At 36.9% G+C, this 16974-nt stretch overlaps 1 protein-coding gene across 1 annotated transcript; it reads left to right on the top strand.

Moving 5' to 3' along the window:
- Positions 1–696: 696 nt before the first annotated feature.
- On the top strand, positions 697–9340 carry LOC141598815 (isoprenylcysteine alpha-carbonyl methylesterase ICME-like). The gene is made up of 11 exons (XM_074418609.1): positions 697–1426; positions 3538–3614; positions 3722–3791; positions 3906–3986; positions 4992–5066; positions 5809–5910; positions 6109–6249; positions 7159–7224; positions 7317–7460; positions 8233–8323; positions 8950–9340. Exons 1-11 carry the CDS (start codon positions 981–983, stop codon positions 9109–9111), a joined length of 1455 nt encoding a protein of 484 aa, XP_074274710.1. The 5' UTR covers positions 697–980; the 3' UTR covers positions 9112–9340.
- Positions 9341–16974: the final 7634 nt, after the last annotated feature.

Below are 16974 nucleotides of genomic sequence, written 5' to 3'. Positions count from 1 at the left end.
TATCATTGTTTATGTTCGATCTTTCTTTTCACGGCCATCGTATCTTAGATCGATCATATAAAAAAATATAAAAGTAGTACCACTTATTACTTGGTCAATAGTGAGATTAAACATTTTAACATTCAAATGTTTAATCTCAATTTTAAAATCTCTAAATTAGATTCATATATAACAATTATTACTAACACACAATAACACTTAATTTTTTTTTTATTAGAAAAAGTCTTTTATTAAATTTCTTTTTCTAAAAAAAATAAATTTTCAGGATAATTGGCCAATGATTCAGTTACACACAAATCCCGACCGAGCTGAGTCGGTTTCCCCAATGTACATGACCCGACCCAGAATCAGACCTGACAAGCTTCAACCCCGAAGTTAGGTAAGGCTTGTACTTCCTTGACACAAACTACCAATAGCCCGTTCAAAAACCTTTAAAAATAAATAAAAAAAGATATGGTCCGACCTTCCGTCTCAACCAATCCAAATCATCCACAAACTAACTCAATGTTCAAACTAAACTGGTCCCGCCCGACCCAAGTCCGTCCTTTCCCTAAGGTCGGGTCAAGGTCCAGCCAATCCGAACACATGATCGGGTCCGGTTCGACTCGGCTGGTGAGTGGTGACCACCTCTACAACCCCCAATCAAACTGCCAACTACACAGATAAAAGAACTTCGAATTCAAGCAAGTTGAAGTGTTTGAACTTTTCAGGTACATCATCAACGTATGAAATTGAAACATATTGCAAATTTGCAATTGGCTCTCACATCTCCAACATGTCCATGTCTCCTTCCGAAAAATTTCAACTTTTTTTCACTTTCCCTTCTCCATAATCACCACCTCCACATGTTCATACATTCATCAATTCACCAAACATTCTAACAGATCCACCAAAAATTCAATCTTTTTTCAAATTTAAATTACACCAATAATTATTTCACTATTTTTAGACTTAAATTGAATAAAAACCCAACAAAAACAATGATGAAATCACAATCCCCACCCCCACTTCTTCCAATAACAAACCCATCTTCAAAATCCAATAAAAAGATGTCAACAATGGTGTTACATACCTCAAATGATGAATTCCCAACTACCCATCATCATCATCATCATCATCATCATCATCATCTTATTGTTTCTCCATCTTCAACTCTTGATGATTTTGATTCACATATTGAAACAAAACCTCTTTTGTCTAGGGCATTTAGTTTTACTGGTGGGTTGGGTTTGGGTAAGATTAGGCAGCAACGGCGGCGGCGGACCGTAAGCGACGAGAATCTATTGGCTTTCCAAAATGGCAATGGTGGTGGTGGTAATGGAGGGAATGGTGGTAGTGATCATTCGATTGTTAGTAGTGTTGAACATGTTGCTTCTGAAACTTGGTTGGTTACTAGGTTGAGTTTGAAGCTTCTTGGTTATTTGGGGTATGGCATACTGCCCTACTGCTTAATTTTTGTTTTTTTGGTGTTGCTATGGGAATCGAACCCAGGTCATGAGTACCACCCCTCGTGTCGCGACTTTAACAGCTTTGCTAACTGACATTTGCTTAAATTTGGAATTTTAGGTTGTTTTGAGTAATTGGGTTGTTGGGTTTTGGTAATTTTGATGTGTGTTTCAATGTTATTTGGGATATGGGATACTGCATTACTGCTGAATTTTGTTTAAATTTGGAATTTTTAGGTTGTTTTGAGTAATTGGGTTGTTGGGTTCATGGTTACCGGATTCTTTATGGATACGCCCTTACCTGTTTGTGATTCGCTCTTATAGAATGGTTGTTATATGTTAGTTTAGTAAGCCACAGAATATAATTCGCGATTTGTAGGGTGCCCGAGAGAATCCAGTAACCCTGGTTGGGTTTGAGTGATTTTGACGTGGGGTGATTTACATGAATTACATTGCAAAGTTTAGGAAGGTTAAGTAGGAATTGAGGTATTACTAGGCTAAATTACCTCTTGAATAATATAGAGGCAATTTTGTTGTGGATTTAATTTTGAATGTTTTGGTTTTCGCTGTTGTAAAGTTTAGGATAATTAAGTTTGGATTAAAGTTTGTGATGGATGAAAGTTTGCAACTTTTTTGTAGTAAGGTGATGTGGGATGATTGAATTAATTGTGTTATACGGAGTAATGTTTAGGAGCATTGTTTGAATTGAGGTGCATGATGGATGAAAGTTTGCAACTTTTTTGTAGTAAGGTAATGTGGGATGATTGAGTTAGTTGCGTTATATGCTAAAATGTTTAGGAGCATTGTTTGAATTGAGGTGCGTGATGGATGAAAGTTTGCAGAATTTTTTGTACTAAGGTTAGGTGAAGTGGGATGATTTCAATAAGTACATTGTAAAGTTTAGGAGAATTAGGTATGAATTGAGGAATGTGAAGGATGAAAGTTTTCTAATGTTGAGTTAGAGATGCTTCGTTTATGTGATGGAATTGTTCAACATGAATTGAGGTATGTGGAAGTGATTTGAATGAATTACATTGTAATGTTCAGGAGAGTTAAGTATGAATCGAGGTATGTGAAGGATGGAAGTTTTCGGCTTTGACTTTAAGATGGTTGCTTTTATATGATGGGATTGTTTACATGGTTTGTTAAGGATTGAAATCCCCAAATCATTTTGGGATTAAGGCTCTGATGTTGTTGTTGTTGTTAAGGATTGAAATCTTGAATGTTGAAGTGTTGAACAAGACATGATTTTCTTAGGACAGACAGCTATTAAGGAGGGGCACGATGCTTATACGAATGACTGGCCAATAATAATCCCCTTGTTTTGAGTATAACGAATGAGCTAGTATGCATAAAGAGAAAAAACTGACAAAGAAGAGGAAGATAGCGAATGAAAAGCTTTTAGAAACAACTGCATGTACTTGCTGGGGGATGTCTTCAACCCTTTTGACTCTTTAGCTTTCTTTACCTCCACATGGGTTGGGTATTTGATTCATTAAGTCTACCATGATAGGTCTTCGTGAGCTGAACAGAATCGGCCTTTTGTTTTGGTGTAGAAAGTATCTCTATTCAGTATATTACAGGTATTTGGGATCATTATTATGTGTTGGCCTTCTTTCTTGCAGCATCCCTTTCTTGTAAGCTCGGGGTTTTGGCATTGAACGGCAATAAGTTGATCAATCTGATTTTTGCACAATGTTGTTTTTTCCTCTGAAAGTGAAATTCCTATCTAGCTTTGTATGTAGAGTATCCTAATATGAATTCCCTTCAAATGTTGCTGCTTTTGGTATCCAATTTTAATGTCATGAAGGATCTAAGATAGTAAACTATTAAGGAATGGTCTTTTTTAGTGATCCATAGAGTTCTTTCGTTGTAGGTATTTTCACAAAGTAGGCAACTTCGATTCTTGTGCTAGTTTGTTGGACGTATAGCATTCTAATGCCTCATAATTTTCGACGATAGAGCATGATGTACTCTGTTAAGGATCTATGTCACCCAATTTAGGCATAGCTTGCTTTCTCATTTGCTCTTTGGAAATTTATGTACAACGTACTTTGCAACTAGCACATGTCTTATTTTGTATTTTATTCAGGGTAGGTTACAGATGGATTACAAGATTTCTTGCTCTAGGTTGTTATGCCATTTTGCTGATCCCTGGTTTTTTTCAAGGTTCGTACTTCTTGTCAAGTTTGATTGGCCAATCTTTTTCAATTTCCTTGTATCTAGGAGTTGCTGTTTGTAGCACTACTATAACAATGTGCACTTTCTTCTGGCAGTTGGATATCATTATTTCCGTTCGAGTCATATCCGACGAAGTATAGTCTATGGTGATCAACCTAGAAACAGGTATTGTATAAAGTTGCTCCTACTTGCTAGTTGTTGTATGAATTCAAAATTATATTGGAAATGTTTAGTTTCAGCCGGACTCCTGTATGAGAGCTAATACTGGTTTTTTGGCAGTCTTGATCTGTACTTGCCTAAAAATAGCGAAGGGCCAAAGCCTGTTGTTGCATTTATAACAGGTGGAGCTTGGATAATTGGGTGAGTTGTCTTTGGCCTCACTTATGTTTTTTTTTTCCCTTTTGCGTAGCATGTCAAATTGTCAATCATCATCTACATCGGTAGTAGTTGATGAAGAGTCGTTTGAATCATTAAGATTCTTTTCTTCAGGCTTTTTCATCTTTTTATCTTATGGTTTAACCCATTCACTGGACCAAATTCAAAAAATGCTTGACAATTGTTATGTAACGAAGAATCGAAGATCCCTATTGTTCTTACTAGTTAGTACAGAGTATGAATTAACTACATGTTTTACCCCTAATATCTGAACTCGCTACTTCAATTATGGTTCTTATAAGAGGTACATGATGGTTGATGCTCCCTCTCATCTAGGTTCTTTACGTATTCTATTTTGGTCCTTATCCATTTCGTTACATTTCCTATTTAGGCAGCTGAGCTAGGTTTTAGAATCTCAATTACTAACTTAACCCCTCAAAAAGCACCCCGCCTAAGATAGTTTAATCTCCCTCCCCCACACTCAAAAGCCACCCACATAGAGTTTTGGTTGGCGAGGAAGAGGGGTTCAGGGGGTGGGGGAGATTGGTTTCGACTTTCGAGTGACTGGGGGTATACTGGATGGGTTCCGGTGGGTACCGATGTAGGGTGGGGTGCTTGGCTAGAATAGAAATGGAAGAAGGGGATAAGGGGAGGGAAGTAATTGAAAAGTTGGAAATAAACAAGCTATATACCCTACTTGTATTAGCTCTCCAACAAACTGATCCAAAATAAACGTAAAGAATTTGTTGAGTCAAAGAGAGTACTATAATGTTCAAGAGTTTCGTGAACAGTAACACATTTCTAAAAATCTCCGCAAGTTTGTTGCTACAATTAATATGAAGCTGGTCATTCCTCAAGGTATACAAATGTTTAGGCAAAAATCCGCCAAACAGAGCACTTGTAGTTGTTTTGAAAAAATATGATGCAATCATCTTGTTCATGTATCCGTTCTGTAAATTTTCTAATAAGCTCTCATGTTACTATTGGCAGTTATAAAGCATGGGGTTCTCTTCTTGGCCAACAATTAGCCGACAGAGACATCATTGTAGCTTGCATAGATTATAGGTTAGTGGCTTCGGAGTTCAGACATACTAGCTCTTTGACACCTCAAGGGTGGCCGGTAGGCTTCTACTGATGGCTTCTTGTAGATGTAATGCATTTGATTGTCTCCTTCCATTACATCGGTATTATTAATTATTTTTTGCAGTATGTTTTAGCTGGCAATATGTAGTTAATATGACATATTAATTAAATAAACGGTTCTATTACTCTATTAGTAAGACGGTAAGACCAGTCCATTAACAATAAGCCGAACCAGATAACTCGTTGAATATATAAAAGGAAAACTATGAAAAAGAAAATTTTAGTCTGACATCCTGAGTTAATATAATGAAAGTGGACATGTTTAGGTCAAGTAATTTTGACTTACATATGTCCGCCATTATTATAAATTCTCAAATTTTTTATCGAATTTTAATATATCTGCAAGTGTTGCACCTTTTGGCTTAAATATCTTAGCTTGTACTCTCTCTGTCTAAGAGTAAGGTTCACACTTTCCTTTTTAGGACGTCTCAGTGTCTCACAATAAGATTCACACTTTGCTTTAATCCTTTTATGTTTGTTTTTGTGGTTACTATGATTTGTGACCCATATATTTCTCAGTTTTCATTTTTCTTTACACGTCATTATTCATTACTCCCTTCAATCTTTTGCCAAAGAGGATGTGAATCGTATTAAGAGACAGAGGGAGTACTCCGTACTTAATATTTTGTTTGAAACCTTTAATGATGTGTTGACCTTGTTACAGAAATTTCCCTCAAGGTACAATGAGAGATATGATTGATGATGCTTCACGTGGCATTTCATTTATTTGCAAAAATGTTGCAGAATACGGAGGTGATCCAGAAAGGTAGTAATGTGTGAACATCTCACTGTAGTTACTATAATATCATCCCTGTTTTCTTGTTACGGAAGTATTTAGTCATTAATTAAAATCATAAGCATCTACAACTAATATAAAAAATGACGGAATATATTAACAAAGATCACCCTAAGTTACACTTCTTGACCTGGTTAGCTTGCTTATAGGTGCTTTTTTTTCTTGCAGAGTTTATGTTATGGGACAATCAGCTGGTGCGCATATTGCTGCTTGTGTTCTTGTCGAACAAGCTATTAAAGAGATTGGCGAGGGAGACACTGTTACCTGGAGCATCTCACAGATAAAAGCTTATTTTGGATTATCAGGAGGGTAAGGACTTGACTGCATTTGATGAATGTGAGATGCTTACTGAACATATGACAATATGACGTCTTTACCTTTGGAGTGCTTAAAATTTTTTTAGCCACCTTTTTCTTTTAGGAAATGCGGCGCGATCAGTTCCCATTACTTTATAACATAAGTAAAAAAGTACTTTAAAACTCCTATTATACACTAATATTTTTGGTGCATTGTACTCCGTATTACTTGGTGCATGTCTGATGCACAAAGGCTTGCTGATGTGCTAGCACTCTACGAAACTAAGTTTAGAGATGTAACTGCAGTTGTTGCTTGCTTAAACTTGATATATTGCCACATTCTTAAATTAAATTTGACAATTTGACATTACTAGGTCTCCAAGTTGACAATTTTACCATAACGTTACGATCAGTCTATTAATATTTTCTGTCTGAAAAAAATAATTGTGAAAGTAAATTTTATAGAAAATTTTAATATTTTACTATTTTAGTATCACAGTATAATTTTTTTATAGTTCAACATATTTATGGTCGAAGTTTTAAAACGTGAACACAAAAACTCAAGCAGAAAGTCCGAAAAAAAAATAAGAGGGAGAGTAAGAGTAACGGCTAGTTTACAAGATCTTGAATAAGGCTTCTATCACAAGCTTTTGTGCTAGTTTAACACTGTACCTCTTAAACTCGTGTTATTGCTGTTTATTGTTGCTAATAGAATATGTAAATATTCTTGTAAATATTCTACGAGTAGTTGATATTGTTTCCTGTATTAGTGCTTGTATTGCCTAGATTGTATGATGGTAGGTTACACCAACTCTTGTATATATAGTTGGTTTTAATTCAATGAAAATATGAAATCCAAGGGATTACTACAATCTTTTAGTTACTTAAACTGATTCTTTTGCCGTGAAATGTAATTTATCAGGTATAATTTGATGAACCTAGTCGACCACTTCCATAATAGAGGGTTATACCGTAACATATTTTTGAGGTAACAACACCTCATTTTATCACGTAACAATTTATAGATATGTGTCTTTAACTCTTTATACTCACTTGTAGTATGTAAAATTTTTGGTCCAGTATAATGGAAGGGGAGCAATCGTTGCAGAGATATTCGCCAGAACTAATCGTACAGGATCCAAATGTCAGAAGTGCAGTTTCGCTACTCCCTCCTATTGTTCTTTTCCATGGTACTGCAGATTATTCAATTCCATCAGATGCCAGGTTCACTTTTATTCATATATCTTAGACTATTCATTATTACGGAGATTTGATCGGTCTGCTGTTAAAGTATATTTTTTGGTGGCAAAGGATATTTGTAAACATTGGAATGCCTAAAAATGCTTATTCTTCTATCTTACAAGAGCTTGTACTAGATGAGATATTCCCCCATCAAATACAATCAATTGAGGAACACATAACTAAAGTGGTTGGTCTCACAAGTCATGGGAGACCGTCTTGTACAACTCAGAATTATTACCAGCCTGATTATTCTTTGTTTCAGTCTTTCAGAAAGATTGATTGCATTATTATGTTGGTTTATACCATTTGTTTTCTTCTTTCAGACCGTCTTGCTTGTGACGGTCACAAGCTTGTGACCTCTGACAACCCCCTCCCATTTGCCTTCCCACTTGCTCTCCCACTTGCTCCTTGTGAGAGGTCACAAGCTTGTGACGGAATAGTGCCGTCACAAATGAGAATTGTGTTCTTTTATAGACAGCAAGTTAGAGTAGTAATTATATCGGAACAGTGTTTATAATCAAAGTGATCCATCTCGTTTATAAAAAAAAAAGTGATCATCTCTGACAAAGTGACAATGTACATAATCAACAATGATCAATCTTTTAGGGTGGAGAAATTATTATTTTCCTTGTTAGGGTGATGTATGTTTGGTTTGGGGTCGAAGATTCAATATGATCTATTGAATTCACTTTAAAAGTACACGAGATTCCTCGATTTGTTTTGGCCCGCTAAAATTTTCTGTTGATGGATTCAGTGAAAGTTTTGCTGCAACACTTCAGAGACTTGGAGTCGATGCTCGGGCGATTTTGTACGAAGGGAAGACCCACACTGATGTCTTTCTCCAGGTAAATGATAAAAGCTTCCATTTTCATATATTCTATATTTCGAGAGATAGTAGTAGCAGCCTAAAAAAATCTGAACAGCAGCGACCTATGGCCCCATGTAGTCCTGAAACTGACCCAACTGACTTGAAGTGTAGCTTGAACTTATGCTACCCGAACATGAGTACATGACCCATTGACGCTCTCGCAAGTCTCAGCCCCATTGGTTCTAAAATGTACTGTCACCCCGGTTTTCCCTGCCTAGATAACATATAGAGTATCAATCCAATTTTGATACAGACCTCAACTTACTTTAGTCGCCTTCTTAATGCTTTCAATATGGGTTCTCCAGTAGCAAACTGTGGACATGCCACTCACATCGTCCTGAAATTAGACGTCAACCCCACAACAAAAGAATAGTTAGAAAAAAGAAAACTTGTTCAATGCATTGTGAATTGTGATATGGCTGTGTGCGATCCTAGAGCCATCATGATTTTTATCACGGTGATGGAGAGAAAGAGCATTGTACTAGCAAATATTTTCTATGATGGGTCAGTTTCAAGAGTGCGTACAATCGACCCCCAGTCCCCACCCCTCTTGCGGAAGCCTATTCTAATATAAGGTTTAAATGGATGCATTCGACTTGTCAGGATCCAATGAGAGGGGGCAGTGATCAAATGTTTGAAGATTTAGTTTCCATAATTCATGCTGGGGATGAGGAAGCGCTTGCCAAGGACGCTACTGCTCCGCCTAGAAAACGGTTGGTGCCTGAAATCATGTTAAAGTTGGCTCGCGCTGTCAGCCCCTTCTAATTCGTCTGGAATTCCTTCCAAGTGTCTTCACCAAGAATTCCGGTGTATTTATCAGTAAATCTAAATAGAACTCGCTACTCGTAGAAGATAACATTCTTTAGATGCTGTTATTGGCATTTCTCATTTGTAAATGCATTTGTGTATTCTAGTCTGTGTTGGTATTTGGTTGCTTGTTGTACAACATTATTATTTCTAATTATATAAGTAGAAAATTACTGTGTATTTTTTTTAGCAAAAACCCAGCTATGATTCTTCGCAAATTCTTATTTTAGAGGGGCTATTTCCCGTCTGAAATAAGACGGGCCAAATGTAGCCATTTTACAATAAAGTGTTACTATTTTCTGATAAAATGTTACCATCATTTTCAGGGTAAAAAGTGACAATTTTAATTATAACATTTTGTCATTAAATGGTTACATTCTATTAAAAGGAAATGGTGACATTTAGTCCGTCTTATTTCAGACTGTTGAAACAAGACTGATTGATGATTCTTATGCAAATTGTTCAAGTGCTGTAATGGGCTCTTGTTATTGTTTAACCAGTAACCACTATTGAAATGCTCAGTTCAATGAATTGACTTGTCAAATTTTTTTTGGTAGCTGACTTGTCAAATTATTGCCCACAATTTGCTTTTACACGGTTTTTGGAACTTCGCAATTTTCAGTTGTGACGGCTCACAAACGGTTCACTCCATTAATGTCCTGCTCGGATATGATTTACATATGAATAAACAATGAAGTAAAGAATCACGACTATGTTCCGGTATGCAAAACAACTTATAACAGTTTTGAACCCGAGTAGTGACTAGTGATTACCGTTGATGAGGCTAATGCAGCATCGAGTGAGATGGTTTCGAAACTAGCATTGCCTAGCATGGCGCATCCCGAGCCTTATGCTTTACATTGGCTAAATGACGGTAAGAAGGTGCAAGTTTCCAAACAGGTTCGTATGTGCTTTGCCATGGGTTCGTATCAGGACGAAGTCTTATGTGACATGGTGATGAGTAGTATTTTAGTCGCATTATACTCCTTATTTATACCTTATTCGGACTCGATTTTGCGTACTTAATTGATTAAATAGCTCATTTAATTACTAATTTATAATAATTAGTCGTATTAGTTATATTTAATAATTAGTCGGGTATTATATAATAATTAGTATTAATATCATTTTATTATAATAACGTGTAGGCAAGGAGGAATAATGAGACGGAAATTGAGGAGCGAGCCGGATTGAGGAGAGTTAAAGACGAATCAAAGCTATAAGTTAAAGGAGGAAGTCAAGGTCAACCTTGACTTTGACCTTTCAACATTCATCACCTTCATCACCTTTGTTGGGGTTTTTGGTACAAATGATATAAAATGCAAAGACACACAATATTTTTGTTATGGATTAACCCACAACCCAACCTTGTATTATTATTCTTCAACCTTAACAATAATACAATCAATCTTCCAACACTTAGCAACTAGCTAAGATTTCAATCTATGCTTAACTCGGGATATTAAGCACACACTCTCTTACTAATCCAACATGACTTATGACCCTTATTTATATAAGTTCCTAAGTCCTAACTCATCTAGTAACATTAAGAGTCATTACACCATATAAAAGCTAACTCCTAAAATTTACATCTTATAACATCTAACATTTAACTATTACATAAATATTAGACATATAACATAAACTAACTTATGACTCTTAATACTTAATAGAATAACTTAAGTGCATCAATGTTGGGGTTACTTTCCCAACAAACCTCCCCTTAAGCCCAACATTATTTCCAACTAGTCAATCATCAAGCCGATCGACACAACCTTAACCCGGGAGAACCTCCCCTTGAACTAACCCATCTTGAACACATCTTCCATCAAATGTGAATAAGTTAGTTTTACCTTTTCTACCTTTGAGAATCACCTTACCCTTTTTAGTGACCTCCAAAACACCACTCTTAACATGAATGGTACAACCCTTAGAATCCAATCTACCTAATGAGATTAAATTTCTACTAATGTTTGGTATATATCTAACATCACCAAACCTTCTAACTTGGCTATCATGAAGTCTCACCTTAACTTCACCAATCCCTTCAATCTTTGCCTTATCGCCATTTGGCAAACTAACCACCTTCCCTTCACATTCTTCATAAGAGGAGAACCATTCTCTTCTTCCACATATGTGATAGGAAGTTCCCGAATCTAACACCCAGCTCTCAATAGGTTCCTTTTCACCATGAACCATTAAGAGCTCACCATCATCAACTTCTGCCATAGCTGCAACCCCACTAGCACGAGTCTTTTTCAACTCTTTCAAATCTTCTTTTGCCTTAGGACATACAGTTTGTATATGGCCTAACTCATCGCAGTAGAAGCACTTGATATTAGGATTGTGCTTTTTCCAACCACCCTTCTTCTTTCCACGATATTCACTCACAAAAGCTCCTCCCTCACTTGAAGAGCCACCACTTCCTTGCTTCATCAACTTTTCAGACTCAAGCAAAACTACAACAGTCTCATCTAAGGCCAATGTTGTCTTCCCCACAAGTAAACTAGTAATAACCGTGTTATACTTTTTGGGAAGTGAAGCCAACAACATTATTGCCTTATCTTCTTCTTTGAATGTCTCATCCAAACTCGCCAATTGGGCGATCAAGCCATTGAACTTGTTTAGATGGTCCCTCAAATCGCCGTCATCTACCATCTCAAGCTCGAAAAGATCTTTCTTCAAAAATAGTTTGTTAGCCAAGGACTTCGCATTATAAATGCTACATAACTTGGTCCACATCTCCTTAGGATTTGTCTCCTCTAACACACAATACTTGATTTCGGGTGCAAGGGCTAACCGGATTGTACTAACCGCGCGCAACTTCATGTGCTCCCATTTGAGAACTTGAACATCATCGGGCTTCTTGTCTTCAAGAGTTGCATACAACCCCTGTTGTATGAGAAAATCCTTTATCATGCTTTGCCATAACGAGAAATTGTTTTTGCCATTAAACAACTCCATCTCAAACTTTGTACCAAAACTTTTCTCCATCGAGCCGTAGCTCTGATACCACTTGTTGAGGTTTTTGGTACAAAGGATATAAAATGCAAAGACACAAAATATTTTTGTTATGGGATTAACCCACAACCCAACCTTGTATTATTATTCTTCAACCTTAACAATAATACAATCAATCTTCCAACACTTAGCAACTAGCTAAGATTTCAATCTATGCTTAACTCGGGATATTAAGCACACACTCTCTTACTAATCCAACATGACTTATGACCCTTATTTATATAAGTTCCTAAGTCCTAACTCATCTAGTAACATTAAGAGTCATTACACCATATAAAAGCTAACTCCTAAAATTTACATCTTATAACATCTAACATTTAACTATTACATAAATATTAGACATATAACATAAACTAACTTATGACTCTTAATACTTAATAGAATAACTTAAGTGCATCAATGTTGGGGTTACTTTCCCAACAACCTTCATCACCATTTCTTTCACCGTGTTCATCACCTTCATCACCATCTCAGTCCCCGTTTCGCGTGCCCACCCAAAGACCACCACACCAAATACACCATCATCCTCCACCATTCACACCATCATAAGCAGCAGCTCCACCATCACCTACCTGCATTTCAAACAACCACCTGCTTAATCCGAAACATTCATCACCATTATTCACCATCACCTCATTTCGAAAACACCAACCCATCAACCACCACATCCTCTTTCATTTCCGCCATCGACATCACACAATTTGCAATACGACTAATTATTATAGATTCGCAACACCACTTGACCAATTTGGACCATCATCAAAGCATCATCAATTATGAACACGGAATCGAGTTAATTGGAAATCAATGTTGCCCCTGCCGTGCTCCCGGCAACCCCCTCTAACTGGCTGAGAATACATCAAAGTTTTGGTCCAACTAATTGATGTTCTCGCTGCCGGTGCCTCCACCTGCCATCGGTCAACCGATATCGTCTCGCATCAACATTTGCTACTCCCTGTCGATTTCTCTGCTACCGGCTCCCACACACCCCTCATCAATTCCGTCTCCTTCTTAGATGTTTTTGCTGCCGGAACCTACCACGATCACCGGTTATAATACCTCGTATTTATAAACACTGAGATTTGACCGAGTAGACGATTCACTCAGCCGAGTGAAACCCCACTCGACCGAGTACCATTGGCGGTAAGCTGGAAGCCTGTAAGAATAGTCACTCGACCGAGTGACCACCCACTCGACCGAGTGACGATCGAGTATAGCTTATACGGGAAGTTGTTTGGTGAGATGTCGCTTTTGTGCCTTATCTCTTCAGATTTTCCCACCTAAAACCCTTCCAAAATACTATTCCACCACTATCTAAACTAGGGGTGAGCAAAAATATACGATACGGTTTTATAATACGGATACGATACGGTATACGGTTTGAGTTATACGGATTTCCGTATATACGATACGAAAATCCGTATATACGACACGGTTTTATAAAAACCGTACCGTATCCGGGTCGGGCAAAAACGAAACCGTATATATGGTTTCTGACACGGTTTGAAGTTTTTGTATGAAAAAAGTTAAAAAACACAAAGTTCCTCTTTCAACTCCACTCTTTTAATGTTTTTTACGACTCTTTCTACTAACTTATGTCAATAAACAAAAACCAGCCCTTTATAAGAGGTGGTCATGTTAGAGCTAATTATTAGCACTTGAATAATTACAATGTTTAATTGGACAATTGTCACCAAACCGTATCCGTATATACGGTTTTCGTATACACGATTTTTCCGGGTACCCGAAAATCGTATATACGGTTAAACCGTATCGGATCCGTATAGTGATTTTTGCGATTTTTAAAACCGTATACCCGATACGGTTTTCAAAACCGTATCGGGTACACGGTTTTACTCACCCCTACTCTAAACTCCTCAACATCTCTCTAAAATAATCACCAACAAATCCTCTCAAAAACCCTAGCATCCAAGTGAAGATTCCTTGCCTCCTTGTTCATACTTCTTGTTTGTAAGTCGATTTATAATCCACTTCCTCTAATCTTATCTTAGTCATCTTAATTATCCTAGTATACTACCTCATAATTTATTAGGTTATGAGAATTAAGAGGTATAATTAAAGAGTTTAATTAGTAGATTTATTATAATGGTTGTAGTAATGATTGTAGTAATTAATATGTCCAGGGAGCTTCAATGAGGAGCATTTCTAGTGAGTAGCTTGTGGATTTGTGAAGATAAGCTTGAGGTAGGATTTTTCCTACTTAGCTATGATGATATTGGTGTTTAATTGTGCATTTATTATCATTAATTACATTTGTCTCATGATAGTTGCATTATAACATGTTTTGATAATTAAGGTTTATTATATAAGATGACTTTATGGTAATTAGGTGAAGGTAAGCATGGTAAATTGTCACAAGGATTATTACATTGCATTATAACATGTTAAAGAGCAATTAAATGAGAAGAAAGATTATTGAAGAATTAAGCATGATTATACTTGTTGTGCTCATATGGTTATATAGTTGTGTTGATTGGACTTGTTTGGTTATTCATGGTTTGGTTGACAATGGAGGATGTTGGAGGATTATTGGTTACGATTTTTTTGGGAGACGGAAGGCGGTTGGGAAACCGTCTTCCGCTCAAGTCACCCTTGGAGCTTACCACTCTAAGGGGGATGTGCACATTTAATACTAGGGTTATGGAGGTACTCGTGTGGTGAGACACGACGTCTGGTAGGGGACTCGAGTCGCACTCAGGCCCGATACCACAGACGTGTTCCAAGTACCTTGTGTTGATAGTGATGTCGTGAGTGTGTCCCGGTCACTAGTTTGTGGAGATGCGTGTTGGAGGGTGACTCTTATGTATCATCATACTTTGTCGGTTTTACCTCACATTGTCATATGAATAGGTAAGCTTAGTATTGCATGCATTGAACATTTATATCGTTAAGCTAACACTTGGGTTTTGAAGTATCTGTGGTGAACCATATGGTGATTTCCACCCATATGGGGAACAGTGTTGACATGTTAGCATGATAGATTGGAGGACTTGGGGAGCGGTCGTCGTTAGTCGTCATCACTCTTGTTTATCTTAAGTTTTTGACAACTAAACTCCTTAATTCGATTTGGTTGTACTTCTGGGATGGCTTTTATATCCCTTAAACTTGTAACCGTTTAACTTGCCACAACTTATCTATTTTATATTATGCTAAGTACTTCTTTACTTGTTTGTTCGCACTACACTATCATTTTAGCATACTTTCATATTAGTTTGCATTATAGTCTTAGAAACAATTAATCTCCTTTCATTTGCCTTGACTAAATTGAGACTAGAATGATCTAAGCATTTACCCCCACCATCCTTGTGGATCGACCCCGATAAATACTACTATTATTGGGTTTTACTAATAGATTTTGTTACCGAAAGTGACGACAAAAACCGGTCATCACTTGGTTCCTATGGATGTTTGTCACATTCTTTTAGGGCGTCCTTGGCAATATGATAGGGACGTGATTCATAGAGGAAGAAGCAATGAGTATGAACTGAATTATAATGAGAAGAAGATTGTATTGAAGCCTATGACGTCAAAGGCGGCTCGGGTTTTATGCATTCTAGTCGAAGGAAGAGTCCGAATTTATCGATGTTCGCTATTGCACGCTCAAATGAACCATAAGTGTATGAGGGTGAAACACATTATGGTCTCGGTATTACTTCCTCCATAGACTTCAATAGTCCTGCACTATTTGACAATTATGGCAGAGGAAGCGATAAATGCTGAATCGAGACAACTGTTTTACTTACCAGCTCTTGGTGTATGGTTTAGGTTTCTTGGCTATGGCTATGGGTACATGGTTAATCCCACGGAGCTTCAAGGAGTTTCACACTGTCCTTTGTTCGTGATAGGATGTCGCAACCTAATCAAAGATAAATACCTTAAACACAAATAAATGTAGTAATAGGGGTCGAACACAAGGAGGGGGGAGATGCTATACAAGTTGTTATCGGGTGAATTCTATCAATGTCGGTTATCGATTGGTTTGGTTGGGTTTATGAAACAATAATAATAAAGGAAGAGTCTAGGGAGGTCGGGTCATACATACAAATTATGTAAATGCTCAAGTTAAACATAGGAGTTGATAATATCGTTAATTGTTTAGGCTTAAAGACATCCACCTCTCGGCCTTATTGTCAACCATAGAACGGGTCTTAACGATCTCTCGCTATGGCTAGGTCGTCTACTAAAACATGCTTAGTCTAATTCAATTTCGTGCCTCTCGACTTATAAAAGTGAATTAACAAATTTAATCTAAGATAGTGACCAACAATCAAAGACTACAAAAACAATGCAAACATGTGGTAGAAACTTTTAATCGATATAATAACATCCCAATTCAACAATTGCTAAAACTATTTATGCATGGCTTCCCTTAATCCCTAGATTAGTGAACTATTCTTGCATAATGATAACTAATTTAATGACAAATGATAAAGTAAATATGATAATTAGTAAATGAAAATGACAAAGGAATAACAAAATAATACTAGAAATGAGATTACCTTTATAATGAAAATAGAACTTGAATATAGAAAAGCAAATACTTGAAATGTAAATTGTAAATGAATTTGAAATGCTTAAAGAAAATTGTTTATAACATAAAAGAAATGTTTAAGGGAAATCAAATCTAAACTAAACTAAGAACTGAAATGAGAGTATGAAAGTGGTGTAGGAGATGTGTTTGAGGTCCCGGATCAACACCCTTTATATAGGACCATAAGACTAAACGTAAACAATCAATGAGAGGGTAACCGCGATGGGGGACACCACACCCTGATCGGG

Source organism: Silene latifolia, chromosome 9 (assembly GCF_048544455.1).
Source record: "Silene latifolia isolate original U9 population chromosome 9, ASM4854445v1, whole genome shotgun sequence".
Lineage (NCBI taxonomy): Eukaryota > Viridiplantae > Streptophyta > Magnoliopsida > Caryophyllales > Caryophyllaceae > Silene > Silene latifolia.
The sequence above is the reverse complement of the archived record's forward strand: the minus strand, read 5'-3'. Positions and strand labels throughout refer to the sequence as shown.

Excerpts from the sequence above, each read along its gene's own strand:
- LOC141598815 (XM_074418609.1), top strand. The coding sequence starts at position 981 with ATGATGAAATCACAATCCCCACCCCCACTTCTTCCAATAACAAACCCA. Across the intron at positions 3,615-3,721 it reads GATCCCTGGTTTTTTTCAAG|TTGGATATCATTATTTCCGT; the intron begins GTTCGTACTTCT and ends TTCTTCTGGCAG. Across the intron at positions 8,324-8,949 it reads ACACTGATGTCTTTCTCCAG|GATCCAATGAGAGGGGGCAG; the intron begins GTAAATGATAAA and ends TCGACTTGTCAG.